At 39.2% G+C, this 27,233-nt stretch overlaps 1 protein-coding gene across 8 annotated transcripts in view; it reads left to right on the top strand.

Annotated features, from left to right (window-relative positions):
- camk2a (calcium/calmodulin-dependent protein kinase II alpha) overlaps positions 1–27,233 on the top strand; it is a 901,358-nt gene that overhangs the window by 361,463 nt on the left and 512,662 nt on the right. For 7 of the 8 annotated variants that reach the window (XM_065287693.1, XM_065287692.1, XM_065287688.1 and 4 more), the window contains exons 7-8: positions 4,182–4,284; positions 21,713–21,796. In XM_065287693.1, the coding sequence (XP_065143765.1) occupies positions 4,182–4,284; positions 21,713–21,796 (187 nt within the window). The remainder of the gene's footprint in view (positions 1–4,181; positions 4,285–21,712; positions 21,797–27,233) is intronic. The other variant, XM_065287695.1, reaches the window with a different exon arrangement.

A 27,233-nucleotide genomic window follows, 5' to 3' on the forward strand; every position in this document is an offset into this window, starting at 1 on the left:
CGGCAAAATAGCACTTAAAAAACACGCTCAAATATCTCCGCGAGCGTTATTCCGATCGACTCGAAAACACCATAGGAAGAACATTGCATTACCTTCTGAACAAAAAACTCTATTGGCGTTATATTAAAATTTTCATCAGAAATGGCCGAAAATTGCAAAAAACGAAAAATTACCTTTACATTTTGTGTTTTTTACACATAAATGGTTATAACTTCGCAACGAAAATAGATTTTTTCACCATATTTGATACCCTGATGTATGAGCATATTTTGAGGCCACACAAAAAAAATTGTATGCTTGCACCACTAGGTGGCCCTATAATTGAACAAAACCTTTGATATCAAGCCAGCCCTATGGTCATACAACTGTTTCTTCACTAAACTAAAGTGTATAGTCATAAAACTAGCTAGATGTAACACAGTTATGACCTGATGTTGCATGCACAATGTTGTCATTGCGCCACCTACTGGTTTTGAGATAGAATATGGTATTTTTTGCTTAAAACTACTGCAACAACACTTCTAAAACCATGAGTCATCATGGATTATTCCTTTCATGGCTTTGACTATAATCACTGATGGTTGCCAATTCACTCCCTAGCAACCAATGAGAATACCTTATCAACCGGTTTTGCAAAAGCTATATCTCAGCATCGGAACATCGTAGAGACACAGGGGTGGGCTCTTTTGACTAATTAAACTTGGTTTAACTAGGTTCTTCAGTCTGCTTATCCAATCTCAATTTTACATCCTTTTGGGCCCTGTTTGGCTTGACCCCGGTATTGCTGCTTGCAGCTATATTAATTATTCTGGTTCTTCTTCCGCCATTGCGGTCTATGGCAGCCCATAGAACCGTACGTAGGAAAGTTATGAAATTTGGCACACTGATAGAGGACAGTCCAATGTGTCCCCACAGCAAATTTGGAGTCTCTATCTTTAACCCTCTAGCGCCACCAACAGTCCAAAGTTGCACTTACGTTTTTGCTTATAACTTCTGATCTGTAAGTCCTAGAAACAAAATTCTTGTTTCCTCTGATTCCTTGGCTCAAGACGATTCGAATTGACTCTATGACGTCATTTTCCGTCATGGACATTTTTCCGCCATTTTTAATTATTCGTAAAACCTACTTTTGCGAACTCGTCCTAGAGCTTTTACCCAATTTCCACGAAAATCGGTATGTAGCATCTACAGACCCTCATGGCAAAAAGTTATGGAATTCATGTCAATTCGTCCATCCGTTTCCGTAAACCGCGTCAACGATTTTTACGTAGAGCGCAAAAAAACGGATTGAGGCTGTATCTTCGCCAAACTTTAGCCTATTGACACGATACTTGGTACTTGTGATGCCAGTCAGAAACTTAGGGTGCATGCAGAGTTTCGTCACAGCGCCACCTAGTGGTCATACTTATGCTTTAAACGCCTTAAACGCTTTGGCTCCGATTGACGTATTTTCACGGGACTTGTTTCTTTAGAGTTCTGAATAGTTGCTGAGTCCAACGATACCAAACATGCCAGAATTCGCCTTACAGTTAACCCTGCGCAGCAAAATAGCACTTAAAAACACGCGCGAATATCTCCGCGAGTGTTATTCCGATCGACTCGAAAATGCCATAGGAAGAACATTGCATTACCTTCTGAACAAAAAACTCTATTGGCGTTATATTAAAATTTTCATCAGAAATTGCCGAAAATTGCAAAAAATGAAAAATTACCTTTACATTTTGTGTTTTTTACACATAAATGGTTATAACTTCGCAACGAAAAGAGATTTTTTCACCAGATTTGATACGCTGATCTATGAGCAGAGTCTGAGGCTACACATAAAAATTGGTATGCCTGAACCACTAGGTGGCCCTATAATTGAACATAATCTTTCATATCAAGCAAGCCCTGTGGTCATACAACTATTTCTTTACTGAACTAAAGTGTATAGTCATGAAACTAGCTAGATGTAACGCAGTCATGACCTGAGGTTGCATGCACGATTCTGTCATAGTGCCACCTAGTGGTTTGGAGATAGAAAATAGCTATATTTGCCTAAAACTACTGCAACAACACATCTAAAACCATGAGTCATCATGGATTCTTCATTTCATATGGCTTGGACTATAATCACTGGTGGATGTGAATTTACTCTCTAGCAACCAATGAGAATACCTTATCAACCGTTTTTGAAAGAGCTTTTTCTTTGCATCAGAACATCGTAGAGACATGGGGATGGTCTCTTTTGACTGATTTAACTTGTTGTAACATGTTGTGACATGTTGTGTTTTATGCCACTGCAAACATCACTCACATGTCCTTCAGTGCTCTAATGTTCCATGATTGTCAATAACAGAAGGATGATTGCAGTAGACAATAACATAGATTATTTTTGTTGATTACTTTTGCGTTTTTTTCATTTGACATCATGAGGTTTACAAAGGTGCTTTAGTATTCTTATCCAAACTCAACTTTACACCCTTCTGTGCCCTTTTCGGCTTGACCCCGGTATTGCTGCTTGCAGCTATATTTTCGCCTAATATTGTATTAACAATTATCACGTTAATTAATAGTATTTACATTGTTTTCATTTCATTATCATTGTATACCTGAGGCTTAATGGTAACATTGTGTTACAACATACCCCGCTGGGTAAAATTTTTTATAATCGCAGCTATCTTTTACTAGGGATGTCATTTTGTGTAAATCTAACCCTAAACCGAAGCGATAATGGTAAGAAAATAAGACAATACAGTTGAGTAACCAAGACGTGATCATCACACGGAAACAGGAATTCGTTATACGATCACCAAAAAAGAATCAAAAAGTTATAGACTAAAGACTATATAAAGACTATATAACGAAATTTCGTGAGACTGGGCTGCAAATTCACAAGAGATCATCTTCCGACAGTGAGAGAACAAGACCAAATGCACAGATTTCTTGGCCCTTAATAAATATCTAAAGTAGCCGTGTTACAATTAAACCTATAGTTTGTGCCTCACTCACCCTTATGGTAAATTTCCATTACCATTAATAAAATGTTATACTGTACAGTGTCAATATACAGAAACACGCAGTATAACAGGTTATTGCATCGCAGACAGGTATCTCGTGCAGTCAGAATAAATGTCATATACTGTATTGAAACAACTAACAATTGTGAAAGCGCTATATCTTCTCGTCGGCAATTGCGGGTGTCTCATGTTAAAAACATTTACATTCATACTGTTATAACAGCAGATAGCTGTTCACAGTTGCATTTGTCTCGTATGTCAAATATCCTTTACATTCATACCAGAGTCCTGCACAAAACAAAATGCCCTTTCATTACTGTTATGACTTCAGATTCTCGTCCACAATCAGAGATGTCTTGTGTCAAATATCATTCATATTCGTACTGTTGATACTTAAGGTAATTTTATCTTATGGACGTCAGCAAAGAGCTTTTCCACTGTGTCATCTGCCATTTATAATCCGTAAGCAATTTCAGTTGGGAAAAAATAGTTCCAGAAGTGATCTCAACAATATCGTTCCTTGTATCCTAGTTGAGGTGTGAACTCTGATATTCTCTTTAATTTAGAAAATTTTTAAAGGTCATGTTTCCTGATCCCATTTTTCAATCTTTAGGTAGTGTGTAATGTTGCTGTTAGAGCATAAATAATTCCTGCAAAATGATAAAGTTAAAACTTCACTGCCAGGCGATATATTTTCTTTAACAGAATTTCCCTTTCAAAGCCTATAGCGAACGACCTGTTTGGACTACAGCCTACTTCCCGGTTGAATGACGCCTAAATAAAAGTTTTTGGTAGCACTTTATTTTTCAGCAGTATAGAGATAAGTAAATTGTGTGAAAAATACTGCGTTTTTTACATGTGAAACATGAACACATCCTAAATTGCGCACTGAAAACACAATCAAAACTTCAAAAACAGAGGAAGAACGGGACCTTTAATTGTTATCTCCCATAGTGTGATCGGACCTTTAGCCTTTTGCCAGATGTTTTTATACAATTTAAAATTGTCATTCACATATTGACTTAATTTAGTTCCATAAATGAAGCATTCCACTGTATTCTCCAGTAAACATGTTACATATGTGACCGACTTTCCATGTAATTATGTGCAAACTTAATGGATTTGTCATTACATATTAATAAGTATTTTTCTGATTCTCTTGTTTGTTTTTCATGTGTCTAGCCAGAGAACCTGCTCTTGGCTTCCAAATCCAAAGGTGCAGCTGTGAAGTTAGCTGATTTTGGCCTTGCAATTGAGGTTGAAGGGGACCAGCAGGCCTGGTTTGGTAAAAAAAAATATTTTGCCTCCATACAACATTAAAGGGGAAATCTGACTTTCAGGTCCCCAGTGTGCCTACAGTATTACCTCGAAAACGTGAAAAAGTTTACCATAACAAAGTTAATGGGTTGTTCCATTCTCTGCAAGCATGTGTGCTGTAGAAAGTGAGTTCCCTTTCAGTCGGTCACTACGACGTCACGTCGTGACCGACGAATTGGGAACTCGCTTAGAGAGACCAATCTGCTTTGAATACTACTAAAACGCCAATGAACTTGGCATTGAGATATTTGCATAATGCTGGCGCCGCCCCGCCAGGTGCGTATATAAGCAGCAGGTGCAAATAGGGAAATTAGCTTTTTATCGCTTCGAAAGCCGGCAGTATCTGCTACTGAGAAGCTACTTTACTCTGTTGGGATCTGATTGCTGAAGTTGGTTGGACTGGCAGTACCACAGCGGACGCTTCGCTTATTCCACGGCTCTATATCTGTTTGTTTGTTTTGAGTTTAGTGTGTGCGTTGCCCTTCCCTGTGCGCATCATCAACTGAGCATTTGAGTGAATTTCCCTAAAAGAGTGATACGAGAGAGCTTTGAGCCTTGTTAAAGGCAGCCACTCTCTCGTATATCCGGACATCAGCGTGTTTTTCAGGATGGCTTTTCGTCCGTGCGATCTTGGGTGCGGCAAGTACATGGGTCCAAAGGACGGTCACGAGCGTTGTCTTTCGTGCTTGGGCATCATTGGCTTCACGATCGAGTCCCGAGGAGAGCGTGGCGCGCCGGCATCCATCGTGTAGCTATTACACCTGCGTGTCGCCTAACATTCCCCCCGTGGTCGGACCCCGCGTTTCTCAGGTCCGGTGTGTCCATGAGACAAATCTCCCGGCATGCTGTTGTACACACAGACGCGTCCGACACGGGCTGGGGTGCCACGTACGACGAGCTTACAGCTTCAGGGGTGTGGACAGCACCCCAGTTGCACTAGCATATCAATTGCCGAGAGTTGTGGGCAGTATATCTGGGACTTGTACGCTTCGCTACGGAGCTGCGAGGGAAGGATGTACTAGTACGCACCGACAACACTGCGACCGTTGCGTATATCAACCGTCAAGGCGGTTTGCGCTCCCGTCACCTGTCGCATCTCGCTCGTCATCTCCTCCTTTGGAGTCAGAAGCATCTGAGGTCCCTTTGTGCCATTCACATTCCGGGCTCGCTCAATACAGCGGCGGACGCGCTTTCTCGAGCTGCGCGCCCCGGCGAATGGCGACTCCACCCCCAGACGGTCCAGCTAATTTGGAAGAAGTTCGGTCGTGCGCAGATAGACCTGTTTGCGTCGCCGGACGATACCCACTGTCGCCTATTTTATTCACTAACCGAGGGCAGCCTCGGCGTGGACGCATTGGCACACAGCTGGCCTCGGGGGATGCGCAAATACGCATTCCCCCCAGTGAGCTTAATCGCACAGACACTGTGCAAAGTCAGGCAGGACGAGGAGAGCCTTTTACTGATCGCCCCATACTGGACGAGCAGGAATTGGTTTCCAGAACTAATGCTCCTCGCGACAGCCCCTCCCTGGCGGATTCCCCTGAGGAAGGACCTTCTTTCTCAAGGAGGGGGCACATTATGGCACCCGCGCCCCGACCTGTGGGATCTCCATGTGTGGTCGTTGAGCGCGCGCAAGGTTTAGGTGATTTACCACAAGCGGTATCTAACACAATCGACGCGGCTCGAGCTCCGTCCACAAGATGGGCTTACGCGTTTAAATGGAACCTTTTCGTCACCTGGTGCTCTTCGCAACGCGAAGACCCCAGAGAATGCCCTATTAACATCGTGCTTTTATATCTTCAACATAGGTTAGACGGTAGGCTCTCACCCTCCACCATTAAAGTTGATATCGCTGCTATTTCTGCTCATCACTCACTTATCAACGGCAGATCAGTTGGCCAGCATGATTTGGTTATTAGATTTTTAAGAGGCGCTCGTAGGCTAAACCCCTCGCGCCCTCCTTCTATTCCTCCCTGGGACCTGTCCATGGTGCTGAAAGCCCTTCAGGCCCCCCCGTTCGAGCCTTTGCAGTCTGCGAGTCTGAAGCTTTTATCAATGAAAGCTCTGACCCTGCTAGCATTGGCTTCAGTGAAGAGAGTAGGGGATTTACATGCATTCTCTGTTGACGATTCGTGCCTTCAGTTTGGTCCTGCTGCCTCGAGTGTAACATTGAGGCCCAGACCAGGCTACGTGCCCAAAGTTCCCACCACTCCTTTCAGAGACCAGGTGGTGAGCCTGCAAGCGCTGCCCCCGGAGGACGCAGACCCAACCATGGCTTTGTTGTGCCCCGTACGCGCACTGCGATTCTACGTGGACCGCACGCAAAGCCTCAGGACCTCAGACCAGCTCTTTGTTTGTTACGGTGGCCAGCAGAAAGGGAAGGCTGTCACCAAGCAGAGGATGTCTCATTGGATAGGTGATACTATCGCCCTGGCTTATAATCTGCAGGGCATTCCTTGCCCCTTTAATTTGAGAGCGCACTCCACACGGAGCGTTGCCTCATCTTGGGCTTTAGCTCGTGGATCCTCGCTAACAGACATCTGTAGAGCTGCTGGTTGGGCGACACCTAATACGTTCATTAGATTTTACAGTGTTCGTATCGAGCCTGTATCCTCTCGTGTTCTTTCCTCACCAGGGAGGGCACGGAGAACAGTCTCGCAGGTCGGCTTGCAGCCTCCAACTGATGCTTCATAACTGTGTCAGTATGGAAGGCCTTCAGAGCAAAAATGCGTAATGGTTTGAATTGTTCTTCCTCCGCTGCCTTGGCAGCCTTTGTTGCGGAGCATTGGCTGTCAGCCTTCACTAGCTGTATCCTCGCGGACCTACGTGTTGGCTCGGGCTCCACATTGTGTCCCACCGGGTTCCTTTGTGAGTATTTTCCGTGGGGTTAATCCTACCAGCCCACGTTTCCCTTAGCAGAGCACTGCTTTGCTTACACAGCCACGGCTGTCTTTATTTCTTATCGTCCACCATTAGCCCTTAAGAGGGGCGGTGGCTTCCGCAGCGTTCCTATCCCGCTCAGGTAGGGCGCTTCCCAGTCGCTGGCACTTCTGTGGGTTAAAGGAACATCTAGTGCCCGGCCTTCTGCCCTATCCTATTTCTCCATTTTCCCCGAGGGGATTTTGGAGGATTTTCTGCAGACACTGGAAGAGGTCAGCCCCTAGTGGCGTTTTGGTAGGGATTCCCAATTCGTCGGTCACGACGTGACGTCGTAGTGACCGACTGAAAGGGAACGCCTCGGTTACGGATGTAACCCTCGTTCCCTGAAGGAGTGAAACGGAGACGTCACGTCCCGTCGCCACAGGTGCTGCCACCTGCTGTTACGGCCGGTCACACTTTCCGGCTTTCTCAGCGAAAAAGAAGCTAATTTCCCTATTTGCACCTGCTGCTTATATACGCACCTGGCGGGGCGGCGCCAGCATTATGCAAATATCTCAATGCCAAGTTCATTGGCGTTTTAGTAGTATTCGAAGCAGATTGGTCTCTCTAAGCGAGTTCCCAATTCGTCGGTCACGACGTGACGTCTCCGTTCCCTCCTTCAGGGAACGAGGGTTACATCCGTAACCGAGACGTTTTATTACAATAATACCCCCTTCATCTGCACAACAATTGACAGCACAACTGAGTTTCAATTTCAACAAACCACCATTATTGCGATCAGTGTTTGCATTTCATCAGCTAATTTTCATTCAAAACGACAAACTCAAAACTGAAAATGTTTGCTCACACAAAGTGCCAATTTTAACATGCTATAATAAATTATCTATAGGGTATTATAAGCTAAAACTAAGGCAAGTATTATCTGATGATTGACTGGGTCAAAGGCTGCCAAAAGGTCTAGTAAAACCAGAATCTATGATTTGGATTCTGCCTTGGCTAGCCATAATGCTTCCCTGACCGATAGCAGTGCTGTTTCACTGCTTGTGATCGAGTAGGTCGTTCAGAGTTAGAATGGAAGATACCTGGTTGAAAACAGCTCTCTCTAGTGTTTTTGCAATGACTTTCCGGTGTATGCCTGCACCTTGTCCTCGTCTGTGTGTTAGGCTTGTTGCGATAGTCTGTGAAACGGTGATTACTGGTACTTCAGCCTCTCACCGGTTAGATCACTTGCCCACCGCGACACCATCTTTTTGATATTTTCTTGTAATTAAATAATTTAGTTTCGTTAGAGAGAGCAAACACTTACAACTGAATGTGTCTGCTGCCTGAATTCAGCGGAGCTGAACGCGCGTCATCACAGAGCAGCGGCTTCGGGTGTCAGATTTCATTTATTCCTGTAAGACTGCGGCGAGCAGACGATGCAGAAGCCGCGTGCTTACTCGTTTTTGTTATAAGATACATATATGATGTTTTATATAGGCAAGATCGTTTTGTTGTTGTGTTTTTCATTAAGAATTATAATAAACCCATCATTCAAGCAGCGCTTTATGGAGAAATAGCCGGTTGCTCTGCTTGGGACTGGCGGGTTTCTGTCAAAAGTACCTGCGCACATTGACTCAAGCACTTAAACCAGCTGTTGCACTTGCATTTGCACGCAAATTCATACGCGATTTAACGCAGCGTACGCAAGCGCTGGATTTAAACAACAGTTGCATCTTATTTAAAAGTGAAAGTAAAATGCGCACTTCTGTGCATTTATAAGCCCCTCCCACCCGGTGAATCCGGTATCACCGGGTTTGTCACGGGCTGATTAACCGGTGGGAAAATTCTGTCACCGCAACAACCCTAGTGTGTGTGTTTGCTTAGACTACTTCTGGGTAACACTTTATTTTACGACCCGCAAAGTACCGCGTAATTAAACCGAATTTACAGCGTACCTAGTTGTAACAACAGAGTACCTCTACAGTACGTACTTGTAGTTATAAGGGAACAATATTTTAAGTTTGGGGTAATAAGGGGGTAAGAATATATGGAAAATTATTCTCTAAGTATTTCATAACTACAGGGTACCTATTGTAATATTACGTGGTATGTATGACTTACGTCTATGGGTAATATGGTCTATGAGTAATATGTTTTTTTTTCATGCTACTTACCTGATGAAGTGTTTTGTATAGCCTACAGTTGATGTCTACAAGCCACGTCGGCAAATAAAATATAACACACAATAAAAATAATAGCAACTTGTACCTCTTTGATCTGTATATGTATACATGAGTTACGAGGTAACTCTTATATTTGCGGGCTGTAAATAAAGGTGGGGCTTATTCCCCACTTATTCTGAGTATGTACCAAGTAACTCTTATATTTGCGGGCTGTAAATTAAAGTGGGGCTTATTCCCCGATTGTTCTGTTTATGTACCAGGTAACTCTCATATTTGCGGGCTGTAAACTAAAGTGGTGCTTTGTTCACCTCTTGTTATAAATGTTATAGGGTAAATACCATAAACATACAGAATATCGTTATTTTTATTTTAAAACAACTTATTTCAAAACATCTTTAAAACACTATAATTAAGCCAACACTTAATGTTTATTATCACATAACTTTTATTTAAAATAAAAAGTCATGACAATTTTTCATTGTTTTTGCAGCTTGGCTTCCTCTGTTGGTGTTCTTGTCCACTCGGATGATGAGTTGATGTCGTCTCACAAATGCTGTTCTGCCTTACATATAAAAAACATAAATGAAAGCCTTCAGTAAATGTTTCTTCACTGTGCCTTGACAGAAACAGAGTTTTCTGAGCCAGTTACGTTAATAACTTTAGGCTAACGTATGTGCTAGCTAACCTGCTACCGTTAGCTGGCAACTTTCTTGAAAAAACATTTTGAAATGCGTGAGTCATGTATTAACAAAACCAGTCACCTTATACAGCATGCGGATCCTGCTGACATCACTCGCAGCCGTACTCCACAGTGTAGAACGTTTTTAAAAACTCTTTAAGAAATTTCACCTCAGGATCGCGTTCCAGCAATCCTCCTGCAGACGGCGGCGCGTTCTACACCTGCGCAGTAGCCTACGCATGTAGTCGTCTTTTGCTTTTAGCGGGAGCTGATATCTGCTGTTGTTTCATTCTGGTTTGCCTTGCATAAATTATATTTGGCTAAAATACTTACAGTAAATAAATTGCAAAGCACCACTTCAAATATGTCCGCAAATGTAGGAGTTTCCTGGTAAATAGGGAATAAGTTGCTATTTTAATTGTACTTACCTTAAAAAAAGATAACCACATTAAATCAGCTGGACTTTTGTTATTAAAAGCAAGTAATATAGGCTACTAAAATAAAAGTGATGTGCTGTTATATTTATTTGCCGATGTGGCTCGTAGACATTGACTGTATACAACATTCAGTAGTCAATATGAAAAATTCACAAAAAAAACAAACAAACATAATTTCCCCATAGACTTGACTAAGTCATACATACCACGTAATATTACAATAGGTACCCTGTTGTTATAAAATACTTAGATTATAAATAATTTATAATTCTTCATATTCTTACCCCCTTATTACCCCAAACTTAAAATATTATTCCCTTATACCTACAAGTACGTACTGTAGAGGTACCCTGTTGTTACAAATAGGTACGCTGTAAATTCGGTTTAATTACGCGGTACTTTGCGGGTCGTAAAATAAAGTGTTACCTACTTCTGTTTTGATTATGTAGACTTTTATGTAGACTCTTAAGAACAGTCAAGTCACTCACTCAGAGGATAGTAAAATAAATATCTATTCAAATCAGAGCATTTTCCATGTCTGGAATGGATGTATTATTGAGTCTATAAGGTAACAATAATATAACTTTTGTTTAATAATGGGTTTGGCTAAAAGAAAATATTGTTTTGTCTATACTACTACTAGGTCATTATATAATATATGGGTTAAATAGAATTGCATTACTAAAAAGAGACTAAAATACAATTTCACTGACTAAAATAAGACTAAAATGCCCAGACTTTTAGTCCACTAAAACTTGACTAGACTAAAAGAGTATGAACGTGACTAAAACTAATAAAAACTAAAATGCCAGCTTGACACAAAGACTAGACTAAAACTAAAATTAAAACAGGCTGCCAAAAACAACACTACTAATCACTATGAACCAAGCTCTGCGGAACAAGACATTTAGCAAAATAAAATATGACTGAATCAACTCTTGTTTGGTCTAAGTTAGAACATTTATTTTGCTTTATTACTTTAAGGCATTAATTAAATTTGAAATATGCCATTTTTGTTGTATATCTTATACTGAAGTTTATTCCCCAGTAAATGCCCACTGGCGTTTATAATCTAATGTTGACATGATACTGTACAGTATGTACCAAGCTACCTATGACACTGATTAGCCTATTATTGCTAATTTGTTTGCCTATTCATTTAAAAATAAACAGGTTTCAAATTAGGCTATTATAACGGAGTTTTGTATGCAAAACAGCATTGTTAGTATACAGTTTATTTATTTAGCCTTTCACCTCAAATTGCATGTAGTCTATAACCTAATTATCATCTGAAAGTGTATGTTCTGCTTTTTCGATGGGTTGTCTCATTTAGCATTAATAATCACGGGGATATTCAAACAGTTTAACACTATAGATTTCGTGTTCTAGTTTGTGCTCATCTTTCTTTGGAAATAAGTCAGTCACAAATCGTTTCCCCTCGTTTCCTTCTTCTGTCTTTCCTTTCTTTTTTAGTGGCCTGATTTAGCTTTCTTTGAGAAAGACAATTCAACCAAACCGCAGAAATTTGCGCTCCACCAGAAGCTCAAAAACGTAAACAAAATGCGCGTACAGATGGAATAAACCATGTGGTGCATTTGCAAGGGTTGGGACCGTGAGACTTTAGATAGTTTTTACTCATACAAAATGTAGTCAGTCAAACAGTTTTTCAGCCAATACACTAACTTTACATTTCATCTGACATTCATTATGAAATTTAATTAGGAAATGAAAATATCCAGGTAAAATAAAATATATTCCAAACTTTTCAAGGGCCCTCTCTTCCCTTGGGGCCCTGGTAATCAGTAATGAAGGCCGCAGAGCTCGAAAGGACCGTGGCAAATGAAGGTTGCTGAGCTCCAACCACCGGGTCGCGACCCAGTACTGAAATAAAAATGTGTATAATAGCCACATAAAAGCTTAATCTGGTATTTTGTACTGTAAGAGCCGACTTCAAATAACATCAGTCATTTCCACTTTTGAACAGAGCCGCGCTCTCTCTCTTTTTCTCCGCCTCTCTCTCTCTACAAGCGCATCAGCGATCACATTGCTCTCATTAGAGTTTGATCATACAGTACTTCTAAAACACAATCGATCAAAGAATTGCGGAGGTATGACTTTATGAATCATTTGCAAATGTACGTCGCAATGATGTACATATGCGGAGACGTTCAAATGTGTGACAGCGTGAATGACTGAAAAGTAATTATTTTATTCTTCTTTAAAACAACTTCAGAATTATCCATCGATCGTAGCACCATGATCAAAATAAACTATTAGGCTAATAATATTTTAACGGCTACACTTTTAACGTAGGTTTGAAAGGAACCTATAAACTTGTCAATCATCATTAATCATGGTAAACGGGAGTCTCCATGCCTTCTTCTGGCATCTCTCCTCCTTCACTGCATTTTTCTTCTCTTCTGTTACTTGGAATTGGGTCTCGAGCCCGACCAAGATTCGAGCTGCCTTTAAGAACAGCAAGCCAAGTTCGTTTAGGTTCCATTAATTATTAAGACTAAATGGGCAGGCAAACTAGTAAAAACAATGAAAGTAAAAAACAATCTGCCAAAATATGGTTTTACACGTCTAGAAAATATACTATAGCCTAAATAAAGCAATTATTAATTTCTCTAATGCATGGTTGTTATCTTTACTTCCGTTTAAAACGCAAATTTCGAAAAGGAGGATTTTTTGAACAGCACGTTTGAACAGCAACTCAGCGCACTCTTGATTGTCAATAAAATAAAACGTCATATACAAACCACATCAAATAAAGTTTTATAAATGGAGAATAGCTCGTGTTTCGAGCGCCAACGTCCGTGTCTATGCCGTACTGTACTGTAAACAAAGCTACAATAAATTACTGACAGACATACAGTAAACAGCACTACTGTCACAGTTATGGTTGAATTTAAAGCAGTGTTAACTCTAAAATACTGTCTTAAAGGGATAGTTAACTTAAAACATGTAGTTCAGTCATAGATTACATAACAGAACAGACCATCCAAACATTTATGAGTTTCTTTATTGTGTGATACACAAGTTATTTTAAAGAGTGTTTATAACCACAGTGTCTGGTCCCCACTCCATTGTATTTTTTGCTAGTCAGGGAAAAACAAAAAAAAGAATTTCTCAAAAAAATTTTTTTTGTGTGTGTTTCACTCAAGAAAGAAATCATGAAGGTTAGACACAATATGAGGTTGAGTAAATGATAACAGAATGTAATTTGTGGGTTGACAATCTACCAATATTTAACAGTAATATCACTTTTAACAGTGTTTGTGCAGACATGCTACAATTTGGAGAATACAGTATTTAACAATTAATAATGTTATTAATCACCATGTATGGCAAATTTAATTAAACATGATTTTATTCACATTTATAATTATTTTTAAAGCAGATTATGGCAGGATGGGAAAAAAGTGAGTGCAATGTGCAGTGCAGCATGTTACCTTGAAAGTTACCAAGAGGTGTGTGTGCGTGCATGTGCGCGTGCATGTGTTAAATTATATGTTAAAAACCCATGTTCTGTCCTTTCGGCCGATGCTACTGTACTCAAAAAAATTTTCCAAGGTTGGCAGGTCTGGAACAAGGTAAAATAACAAATGACAAACACAAAAGAATGCGGATAATAATAAAACTATAACTTAAACTGTACAAGGATAAACCTGGCAAGGCGTATATTATGACCAACTCAACAGAAAACACGGTGAGAATAAATAACCAGGCAAATGAGGAGAAAATCAGGATCAGGTGAGGAGCGCAGGTGAAAGAGATGAGACGGGAGGAGGAGCGCCAATTTGACAGACGCACACGTGCTGAGCTGTCAAAACACAGTGAGACACAAAACACAAAACAGAGCGGTCAATCAGACCAAAGTCATGACAATGTCAACTGACTCCCAAGGGGTTGAAAGAACTCCTAGGAGAAAACCATTTAGGGAAAAAAATCCCAGAGAGTAAAAAACCCTTGAGAGAGAGAGCCAGGCATAGCAGATCCTATAGAACGTGGCCTCAAACTCAAACTGGCATGGGGCTATTTCAAAGATATTTTAATATTCAAAAAAGTACAATATTTCTGTAAATGTACTGTTTAAATTCTATTATTTAATGTATAATACTTAAAAATAGATAAGCAGTTTTTTTATTTTTTTTAATATACATTATTTTATAAAAGTAAGTACATCTTTTTCTTTAACTAAGGCCTATTAAAACCCTGCACTAAACCCAAGGTTCTCAACAGGCAGCCCATAGGCCACATCTGGCCCTTGTCCCTTGAAAGAGCCAGTAAGATGCCAATTTTAAGCTTCATATCACTGTTTATAAGTCCCGGACAACAGGGGTGTATTCTAGACGCAGGTTATGTGACTTACCTGGGTAAGTAAGCGGATAACCTCTGCTTTCGGTTCCAAAAACGGAGGTAACTTTCGGGTTATGTAAGTAATCATAGCAACTGACTCTCTAAAGATAACCTGGTCCCGAGCAGGTTATGTTGCAGGGTAAGATCATTTTAGTTAATAAAACTAGGCTCCGGAGGATGTCTGCGCATGCGCGTACTTATGATCAGCGTGCAGCGGGCGTGGAAGCATATATTTTGCATAATATTACAATGTGAAAGCATTGATTTTATTGCATTTACAGTCACAAATATTTATTGCTGTCTTAAAAAACTTATGATATTTTCTTTAAAGATACAGTTTTTTTAATACCATGGATTGATATTTGTGATTGGACTAATTACTATACATTTAATTATGTCCATTATTTATAAAAATTGATTCATATTTGTGTTCGGACTACATACTATACATTTAATTATGTCCATTATTTATAAAAATTGATTCATATTTGTGTTCGGACTACATACTATACATTTAATTATGTTCATTATTAATATATCTCCAAATATCAGTGGATGTATGAAACACATTTCCGTCAGTTAATTAATGTTAACAATAAAGTACATTTCCATTATCAATTTTGTCAATTCATAAATAACCTCATATTTCACTTACTAGATAATTTGAGATGAATCTAAGTTCTAATAAATGTGTGTGCAAATACATTGTCATTATTGAGCCAAAAATCTTAACATATGTTACTTAAGTGACAATGGGCTCTATCTTACACCCGGCGCAATGCAGCGCAATGCGCGACGCAAGTGTCTTTCGCTAGTTTCCACCCTAATTTTCACGTTTAGCGCCGCGTTGTTTAAATAGCAATTGCATTTGCGCCCCCTTTTGCGCTCATGGGCGTTCTGGTCTGAAAACGAGGTGTGTTCAGGCGCATTGTTGGCGCGTTGCTATTTTGAGGCAACTAAAATAGACTACGCCATTGACCAACAAAAACCTGGTCTAAAGTCTAAAGTCAATGGCGCAATGTGTTTTATGTTATTTAAAGAGCGCATTAGTAAAATGCGCCTAAACACGGGAGGACAACGCGGGTTTGCTTATCACAAGGTACATAATGCGCAGCAGCACAAAAATGCTTTTAAATATGAAAGATTAAAGGATTGAATGTAAAAGATTATTATTGAGTCTCTTGGACATAAATGAGGACTAATTGTGAGACGTTAGAAGGCGCAAAGAGTTGCTTCAGCTGCTGCCTGGTAAGTAAATAAATGCTTTGCTTTAAACAAATGCATCTGTTTTTAAATGTTTTTTTAATGCTACCTCACGGATTTATTGTATATGATGACTCTGTACCTGTGGATATGGTGAGATGAGAAACATTTTTAAGAAATGCTTAAAAAAACTCTTTGCTAAAAAACCGCTGTCCAAAGTGCTGAAACGTGAGGAGAGCCGTTTGTAAATTCTTTATCTCCTGTTTGTTACAAATAAAGTATTTTTAGAGTACAAACCTTATCTTACATACTTGTAAATTATGTTTTGATGATATTGGATAGCCATACATTTAAAGCAATTACAAGCCTGCTTTTTTACTTCCATGACTAAAAGAAAACGGGTTTTAAAAGTTTTTAATAAAAAAATAACAATTTCAATACAAGTGGAAAAACAACATAATTATTTAACATTAATCTTAAACTGGGGATCTTCTTCCTCCGCTTAGTTTTTCAGTTTACAAAGTTCGTCATCTAAATAGGGATTAGACATAGCGCCAGCGCAACTTGCCTTTAAAGGGGATGAGAGCTGAGTCTCTCATTGGTTTACTGCATGTTACGCCCAAAATACTCCCATTACAACAGGACCAACCCTTTTCGACCATGCGCTCGGCGCACAAACCATTTTTCCCGTCGTTAAATTAGCAAAAGTGGATTCGTACACGCCCATTTAGACGTTGCGCTGTGCGCTTTAGACAATGCGCTTAGATCGTTAAAATAGGGCCCAATGTGCCAATGTTACAGTAAATGGGTATAACAAATAGAAATCATAATAATATTACTGAGGGACAGAAGTTACCCCTGCCTGCAGTGTCTGATAGGCATGTGCATCTAACCTGACCCACAGAATGACACCCATGAAGCACAGGTGACACAGGTGAAACACAGACTTCATTAGGTGAAACCAGAGTCGTATAATAGTAGAGTTACGACACTCACATAGACGTCCGTTGTAAGAATGGAATGCGGAAGTAACAGCGTTTCATGTAGTGACCGGTAGTGACGCATAGTTCCAAATGCAGCACTGAAGCCCATTCATTTCAATGGCACCTGCTGGTAAATCGATGAAATTACCGTTTCTCTTTACATTTTCGGACATTTCATTAATATAGTCAACAGTGATATTTTATGAACTCTGCTGTAGGTAATGATTATCGTTAATAATAACTAGTAAAATTTTTATATTTTAATGAGTTGTGTATAATGTGTGAATAATATAGATTTAATGGTTTAATATTTTATTACTGGTGGTCATCTACTTTATACTTATCTTTTTTATATATTACGAGTAACACTAGGGGGCAACAGCGACAAGCTAAATGCCTTATAAGAAAGTCACACTGCTTCACAATGTTTCATTGTGTTTGGTAAGTAATACGAGTGATGTATCCTCGAAAATCATGTATGATTATATTAACATTTAATGTGAATTTAAAATATGAATTTAGTGTGTTTCTGTTATGCTTCACTGTTACAAATAATCGCGTTGGCGATCTTTTTTGTGATTTTAATATAGTAACAGTGTAGGAATTATGTTTTTAGCAGATTGATAGCCATTTATATAGCCATATTTTGCTACAAAAATAAAAGATAAACTGTGTTGCTGTAGTTGGTATAGATAACCACAGTTATATTTGGGTCACATCTTATCTTTATTAACTGATTTACTGTATTTCCATCACTCCCTAGTAAAAAAAAACGTTATAAACACAGTAAGTATAGTGATCAATTCCCATTACAAGCTAATATTTACCTAAAATAGCTGAAAACCGATGCAAGATTGACAGCCCTGCTTGGTTTGGAACTGTAGAACGTTACATGAATCACGTGACCGCGCGGCGGCGAGATCAAAGCGTTTCGTAGCTCTGTTATTATACGACTGGGTGAAACACCATTGAATCAGATATTTTCTATTATCAGTTAGATCATGTACATAATGAAATAGTTAAAAATATATATTTCATAGTATAAAATTTATTTCTTAAACATGCATTTCAGATCCTTAGCCCCCGCTCAACATTTGATCTATAGTTGGTCTTTTTCTAAATCACCTTTTTTCTTTAAAATTGGCCTTTTATAGGTGCTTTCCTGAGCTATCATTTTTGAGCCAAAGGGAAATTGAGATATTTGGTTATATTACAACATTACACAACGTTACTATTGACACTAATGTAACATTTCTATTCTCCAAAGCTACGCTATGGGAACGCCCTCTGCGTGATTGCGTCTAAAGCATGTATGTCAAATCAATCCAATGTTCAAGTGACACGTCATAGGCGGGTGACGTGGGAACCAGGAAGCTATAAAAAGAGCACCCTGCAAGCCGACTTCAGCTCTTTGTGCCTCAGCAAGCGAGTGTGTGTCATGTCTAAGTCCAAACAAAGTTTTAAGGAGTGTGCTTCCCCGGGTCCTCGTTTCATTACGAGCGAGGACATGCATCGTCTCTGTGTTATGTGCCTCGGGGCACAACACGCACGATCATCTCTTGAGAGGGGTGGTTGTGCACATTGTGAAAGAATGCCGCTCTGTAGGTTGCGCTCGCGGCTCGCACTCTTCGAGGAGGGTGGTGAGCCGGGTGTTCCCCACTGTTCTGGCCCCACTGCTGCCAAGGCAGAGCAGAAGCTGCGATCGTGGGGATCTCAACTAGATCTCGCGGACGAGCTTGAGACGGGTCTTCCCCTTTCTCAGCCTTCACCCGCGGGATCTACTTTCAATGTATATAAAGAATAAACGTATAATGTGATATACACTATAAAAAAACACTACACTAAAGGGAAACATAGGCGGAACAGACTGTGACACAACACCGGCCGCTTATCCGTTTAGTCCATGCCAATTTTTTTTATTTGGCAACACTTAAACCCTTTTGACTTACGTGGCTAAATTAAAAAAATATCGCCTCCCAAGACAACTCATAATGGAGCTGCTGGTTCTTCTCAGACCATATTCTATACCTAACTCTCTCTCTCTGTTCATTGTAGATAGGTTGCTTTTTATTGAAAACATTAACCAATGGCAAGCAATACCGCATTAAACAGAAGTAACTGCAGCTGCCTGCCAATCAATTCTGATTGTAAAGTACCTTACCATTAGTATAAAAGTGTATTACATAATTTTTAAAAGTCATTAAAGAGTAACTAAACCCCTGGTCAGAGCCTGACTCCACCCACTGGCAATATTTGAAAAATGCAAGAAAAGTGGGCAGATCCCAACGGAGATGATGGGGGGACGAACTAAGCTCGTACCAAGTGTGTGGTGAGATCGTAATAAGGGCGTGGTGAGCTTGAACCTGCTTATGTATTTTTTGGACCCAACATCCAATAGGAAAATTCAACTGCAGTAGCCACAGTTCAACCTGAAGAAGGCAGCACTCAGACGTTTTTACAACATATATTGTAGTATTGAAACACTTTATATCCAAATGTCAAAAAACTTACTAAAATCAATGAACAGCACTAATAAAGCCCCATTCTTACAGATCATTAACTAAAACAAGTTGGTTTAGGGTTTAGTTATGCTTTAAACCCATCTCAAGAAGCGGCACAAATGGCACAATGGGATAAGGAGGGTGGATGATTAGCGAGGGATACACGGTTCGTCTACCTGTATTACTGACAATTTAAAAATTTCATTTATAGTCTATATTTTACAGATAACTTAAACTATGTTAAAAAAAATGTTACTGGAATAATTTTAGTAATGTTCCTTTTGTATAGAATGTGTTGTCTTTCTTAAAGGCGGAGTCCATGATGTTTGAAAGCCAATGTTTATATTTGAAATCACCCAAACAAACACGCCCCTACCCCAATAGAATCTGGACCTTCTGTTGATAGACCCGCCCCACACATACGCAGCCCGGCATTTGATTTGATTTGATTGGCTATAAGTGTGTTTTGGTAGTCGGCCCGTTTCCTTCTCCAAACCGTTTTTCAAACATCGTGGACTCCGCCTTTAACGCCGAAATGCACCTTTGCGTGAAGTGGAAAATTGATCCCTGAGCGATCAATCGCAAATAATTCAGCACCTTCACTTGGGACAGCGCAATTGTTACGTCAAACTAAGAGGCAGGGTGTTAAGAAGCTTCTTAAGGGACACTTCGGGGAACACACTTAGGAACATAAACAACTTTTGTAAGATATATATTTTTGAGTCTTCTTAGCACGCTAAGAGTCGAGGAACTGGGCCTTGTGCTTTTTAAGCGAAGAAGTAATATGTAGTTATAGTTTTATCATACTCCTTTCCCATGCAATACTGTGCTTTATCTAGAAAACCTGGTTCAAATGAATAAAAAATGGTTAAATTAATTAATATAAGCCAGTTGCTCTCTGTATCTTATGTGGTCAAAATGTGGCCCTCTAGACCCTTGAAGTTAAGAACCTCTGCACTTTTGAATGGGTAGTCAATGTTACATAAGCTAGTTGGACCGAAAAATGTAATAATATGGGAGAACCGGGGTGAAAGTAATGTGGGAGGGAAGTAACAAAGCGATTTTCTCCCAGCCCTGATAACATTTGCATTCCAAACTATGACAGCATCTTTAGAAAGCAACCCTTGATAGAGCTGAAAAATATCATGTTATTTACTCACCGCGCGTACTTCTTATAACGCGTTGTGTTTCTTTTTTCATGTGTTATAATACTGATCAATCTGCAGGTTATTTAGTGCTCGAACACATCCTGAAGTTTGACTTCTCAGAGTTTTTCAAAATAAAAGTTAATCCAGTTTAAATGTCTGGGTATCATGTCGGGACGAAAGAAACATTGGTTACTTTTGTCCCGCTGTTAATACTGTTAAATTTTATTTAATTTAATTTTATAGTGTTCAAACTGTTGAATTTTTTTTATTCTCAACAATTTAAGTTTGTATCGTTGCTGTCGGTAGCTTTTGAAACATTTGATAAAATTGAAATTTAAAATGAAAATGTAATTTCATTATTTTTTACAGAGATAAATTACAAAATATGTTGGCATTTACATATTAATGAGGTCATAGTCACTTATATTTATTAAAAACAAGTGTAACACAAAAATCTATCTTGTTTTGTTGTGTTACTTTTGACCCACATGTGTGTTACTTTCGCCCCTGCTGACAGGGTCAAAAGTAACAATACACTACTTATGTTCAAAGTGAAATGATACAGAAGTCATTTTACATTTGTTTAAAATTCCACCTGCTATTGATAGACCACACTTGTGAGTTACGGACCACAGCAAAAAATATATCTCTGTCTAAAACATTATCTTTAAAAACAATCCTTATCATTCACGACTCTTCTGTTGCTCTCCGCCATTTTTAAAAGGTCAAAGGTTATCTCATCTTGGCAACTTGTGCATCAAAATATTCTATGAGATGCTGAAAAGTGCTGAAAGGTGACACAGAGAAGGGGAGAACGGGCCGCAAATGGCCCGCGGGCCGGGAGTTTGAGACCACTGCTATATAAGATAAACTATATATTAAATACTTAAGTATTTATTATTTATTAATTTATTTATATATTGAGTAATAATGTTACTTATCTGTGACTTAAAAAGTTATATACAGTATCTCCAATGAAATGTTCCTTTTCAACAGTGTAGACTTATTAAAAGTTTTTCTTCCCCTTTGTGACATCAGGCTTTGCTGGCACACCTGGTTACCTGTCCCCTGAAGTCTTGCGGAAAGACCCTTATGGAAAAGCTGTTGACCTCTGGGCATGTGGTTAGTGTTTTATATTTCATTGGCTGCTTCCAAAATCGCATTCCTTACTGAGTAGGTACACTCTTAAGAAAAGTTGTTCTAAATAATACCAAATAAAGGTTCTTCAGCAAATTAACAATACAATTTGGTAAAGAAAAACATTCAAAATAGACATCAATTACATGAAATCATTCAAATCTTGACATATGTCACATCAAAACATGCAAATGATAATAAATACTAAATATTTACATATTATGACATTCAGATGTATACATTTTAGCACAAACAGATAGACAGTATAGAATACAAATTAATGGGATCTTAATAATACATTACTAACTGTAAAAATAAAAGTCAATAGGATTGTGTCCATGTTTGTAGAAGCTCGCCAAAGTCCATATTATTTTGTTTGCTGGATCATACTCCATCCAATGTTCTTTGTTTTGTGGCAGTGATGTTGTACATTTAGTCAGATAAGGGTAAGATAAGAGTAGGGTCTGCTTTTGTCATGTTGATCTTGAGACACAGGCTGCGATTACCACAGATTCCCATCACCAGGCTGTGGTCATCATTTGGTGGACTATTCCAGGTTGAGCTTCTGGCCGAACAAGATTGGGGTCTGTCGTCATGGGTGAAAGGATAAGACATGGAGACAAGACAAGACAAGACCAGTTAATATTAGCCTGAAGTTTGCTTACATACTGTATGTAAAACATGATTTGACAGAAGTTTTAATATTAGTTCACAGATAGACAAAAATAATAATTAATTCTGCTTTTACAAGTAAATGTGCCACAAGAACACACACACAATCTCCAAAATGTTTAAACCGTAAATAACTATTATTTTAATGTCAGCATTGAAAGAACCATGCATACATCACCTTTAAAAACAGGATGTGTTTCTAATATAAAGCAGTCATACTCCCTTCACTCCCAGAATAAGAAAGATTAGCTGGGTCATTCTACAAAAAAGGTGGAAATGCTTGTCCCTTGCTTTTGCAGACCCCTTAATCATTTAATTTGACCCAATAATCCCATAATGATGTATATTTAATAAATATAGACTGTCCTTAAAATGATGAGAGAGTTTATTTATTTAATTTTCTTTCTTATCCTTTTTTAATTTTTTTTTAAATGTCTGGTCCTGAAAATTGCCCTGTCCCTTTGATCATACATGGAAGTTGAACTGTGTACTTATTATTTAAAACCATGTTTTTTATAAAACAAATCTAATTTACAGTTACTTTTAACCCTGTATGAATTTACTACAACACTGAAATGGTAAAATACACTATTAATATGAATTATATCAAATAAATATTTGTCCCCCAAATTTATGTCATTGGTGTTACCCTACCCAAAGCACTTTTATTTTGAAACAATGCATCAGCTCTTTGAAGTTTTTCATGGGTCAAGAGGTCAGTGGAAGAAGTGCAGTGGAGGAAGGCAAAAGGTTTTTGAGACGTCTTACCTTATTTGTCTAAAATATCATGATATATCTGAGATAAGATTGTTTGGATGTCATTAGTGTTACTCTTTTTTTTTATAGCTGGGAGTGTTAAGATCTTTACATAAAAATACATTATACTGAGTAAGTATGTGATTCTTACATCTCTGATGAAATAGCACATGGCTAATGGCAGCCATTTTGTTAAAATATAATTTTTTTCCTGTAAATTGTCATTGGTGTTACCATCATTGGTGTTACCGTCATTAGTGTTACTTCTCTAATGAGTAATTCCTAAGCATTAAAACAAAACAAGATGGAAAATGTTATGAAAGTTTATAAGTTTTATCATATTCATTATCTATTATTATATTCAAATTTTGTCATGGGTGTTACATTGTGTCACTGGTGTTAAACCAAGTTTTGGTGTTATGAATGTATTTTCTTCAGAGGTGTCAAGTAACAAAGTACAAATACTTTGTTACCTTACTTAAGTAGATATTTTGGGTATCTATACTATTACTGGAGTAATAATTTTTCAGATGACTTTTTACTTCTACTCCTTACATTTTCACGCAATTATCTGTACTTTCTACTCCTTACATTTAAAAAATTGCCTCATTACTTCTTTTAATTTCAGCTTGTTTTCTTTTTTTTACATTCCGGCTTGTCATCGTTAAAAAAAACCTATCTTGATAAATTGCATCATCCAGATGAATGCGATTGTGGTTGGATGAGAAGTATAAACATACACCATTCCGACACCCTATTGGTTTGTATGCAATCCCCGCCCCCTCAGCTGACTGCAGATGATCAAAAGTTTGCTCGATAGCGCTGCAAAGATAAACATAAAAGAACCGCGAGAGCGATTAGAAAGCATGCAGAGCAGTTTGCTCTCGCGATGCTTTGATATCATCCCCCATCCGTTTGTACAGTAACAGAATGCGGCATTCTGTCTTCAAATGGAAAAGTACGAAATAAAACTCGCGCATCACTTTCAGGTCAGTTCACATTCACAAGCCTGTGTAAATGTATAGCTGGCTGCTGACACCAACTCATCTGTGTAATTTAAAGGAGCAGTGAATCAAATACTCAATTTTAACTTGATAATTTGTTATATAAGAGGTCATCATACTTAAATGAACATCCTGCAAGTTTCAGAACTGAAAACGTCCGTGCTACTGAAATAAAACAGTTTTTGGCACCAAGTCAGTAAAACAAACCAGTGTGGAATTTGGAAAAGTATGACGTCAAAGTAGAATTGAAGCACCTCCCCATAGCCAAATGACACGTGTGTCAACAATAAGTAAACATGTATTTAAAGATTGCCAAATGTAACCAAAATGACTTTTAAATACATTTTTTCTGAGAGACTTTTACTTTGACACGGTGATCTGAAGTAACCATGGAAATGCATTTTCGGTTGTGGAAGAACGGTCTATGGCAGGGGTTCCCAAACTTTTTTCCTAAGAAGTTGGGTGTACGTCGAGCTTAGTCTGACATTGTGAAAAATATTTGCACCATCTGAAACTACGACAAGATGCAGCTACGCTCAGCGTAGATGATGCTCGCCTCTGTGTATGCATTTAACCACTGTGATATTTAGATGCCATTCGAGTTTACTATGGTAAAAAACTTACACTTACTGCCGTCAGCTAATAGATGATATATGAGAGTTTCCTCATGTTTACCAATGCGCTCTCTTTCTAGATGCGTGCGTAACGTGCAGACCCATCATTCACGAAAGCCTTTACTGTTCGCACAAAAGGTGTATAATAGTTAAAGTTTAAAACAAAATTAAAAGTAAGCTTTTAATAAGTTCTCTACAGTGTCTTTGTAAGTATTTATGTATTTTATTATATAATTCATTGGCGGTCTCTTTACCATGCATGAACACACATTGCTCGAGTATCCTGTGCATTAGACTTGCCCATTACATTTTTCCTCTCTCGCACCCCCTGGTGGCAGCCAGCGTACCCCTGGGGTTGCGCGCACCACACTTTGGGAATCCCTGGTCTATGGGAAGAACACAGACGCTGGATAACGGAGTCTCAACATTAGGAATGCGTGTATAAAGTTTGCTTTTGAAGAAGTTCCAGCTCGAGTGGGGAGTGTTTACTTTGTGTACACGGATTCATTTGTAAAGAAGTCGATGCTGGATTTGCAGAGAGACTGTGATTAAAAACACCACTAATATTGGATCTGACAAAAATGACACAGCAGTACACAGTAAGTTTATTTAAGTTACTGCGTTTCACTATTGCTTTGTTAGAAGAGATCGCTTTATATGTCTGTTGTAACATCCGTGTCTAAACACGTATGTTTGACTGTTTTAATGTACTAAAAACATTAAACGATTAATAAAGATACACCACTTAACAACACGACTGTAATTTAACAGTAAAAATATACAGTGTTATTGATAAAGAAGGATTTATCAGCCGCAGTTTAGATTCTGATGCCCACTTACTGTGTTGTATACGGTAATTTAGGTGAGTTGCGTTTGAAAGGTCCAACACTCAACAAAGCTTTTTTTATCATATAACTGTGGTATGTAACATTACGTGTATCTAAGAGCAACCTCACAAGCACCATAGAAATATACAAAGTTATTGATAAGGATTTATCAGCCGCAGTTTAGATTCTGATGCACGCTTACTGTGTTGTATACGGTAATTTAGTCACGTAGAGTTAAAATTTTTGTTTCTACTTTACTATACGTATTGTCATTTATGTATATCATCTTTAGCACCCAGAACCTTTTGTGGCTCAAACATATATGTGTTCGGCTGCTATTTTTACACATTAATGTTTTAAAAACATTTCCCCACATGTAATGATGGGTAATGAAGCTGTCCAATCATAGCAGTGGGTGTTTACGTCCAGGGTAGGGTTGCACCAGTCGCACGTAAGTTCTTCCTTAAACTGGAACGTAAAGTCCAAACTAGAGGCTTAGTGTCAGGAAATGAACTTCGGAGTCAAGTGCAAGTTAACAATATTTATTTAGAAAAGGAGATAGAGAACTGGAGAGCAAAGTCACTGGTAGATCCACACACGGCACACACCCGTTGACTCACTCTGGATGATAACACTACTGTGGGAATGAAGCACTCCCACAGTAGGAGAGAGTGAGTCGGCGCTACACAATAATCCAGTACAGATCCGAAGGGAGAGAGAGAGAGCCACCCACGCACTCCGTCGAGAACACCAGCACAGTCACCACACGCAACAGAGGGATGATACACGCCGCCCTGAAGGTGGATGACAGGCGGAGATGGAAGATGGAAAATCCAAGTTCTCAGACGGGTAATCCACTGTGAAATCCTGATGTAGAAGAGCCACCCGGAAACCACTGGTCACTGCCTAAAAATGAAGCAAACCAGCGGTTCCGAGAAACAACAGTCGTTAGTGTCAATGTAATCCACAATGGTAAATAGGTGTACTCCACTCACGGGTGATGATGCAAACCAGAGAGAGACAGAGACAGCTGGTATACCGCCTAGAAACGAAGCGAACCAGCTGTACCGAGAGACAAACAAAGTCAATGAGATCCAGTACTCCACAAGCGAGCGGTCCGGGTGAAGACGAGTCCCCGAACGCCGAAAACCAAACCTGGGGTAACAAGAGGAAGAGACAGAGAGCGACTGACAAGACAAGGCAGGGCAGCAGGACTGTGATAAAACAATGAGCGCGCAACGAAGGACAGGACTACGTGCAATATAAAGGAAAAGGTAAACGAGACACCACCAGTGAACAATTACCGAAACAAGGGGGCGGAGTTAGTGAACACACGAGGAACCGGCACCACAGGTAAACAACACACACACACAGATCACACAGCCATCGATCACCCAGCAGTCATGACAGTAGCCCCCCCTCCACGACCGGCACCAGACGGACCGGGAGACTCACCCTGTCGCCGACGGAGGTCCTCGATCAGCCCAGGATCCAGCAAATCCCGACCCGGAACCCAGCTTCTCTCATCAGGACCGTATCCTTCCCAATC

This window comes from Paramisgurnus dabryanus, chromosome 18, assembly GCF_030506205.2.
Source record: "Paramisgurnus dabryanus chromosome 18, PD_genome_1.1, whole genome shotgun sequence".
Lineage (NCBI taxonomy): Eukaryota > Metazoa > Chordata > Actinopteri > Cypriniformes > Cobitidae > Paramisgurnus > Paramisgurnus dabryanus.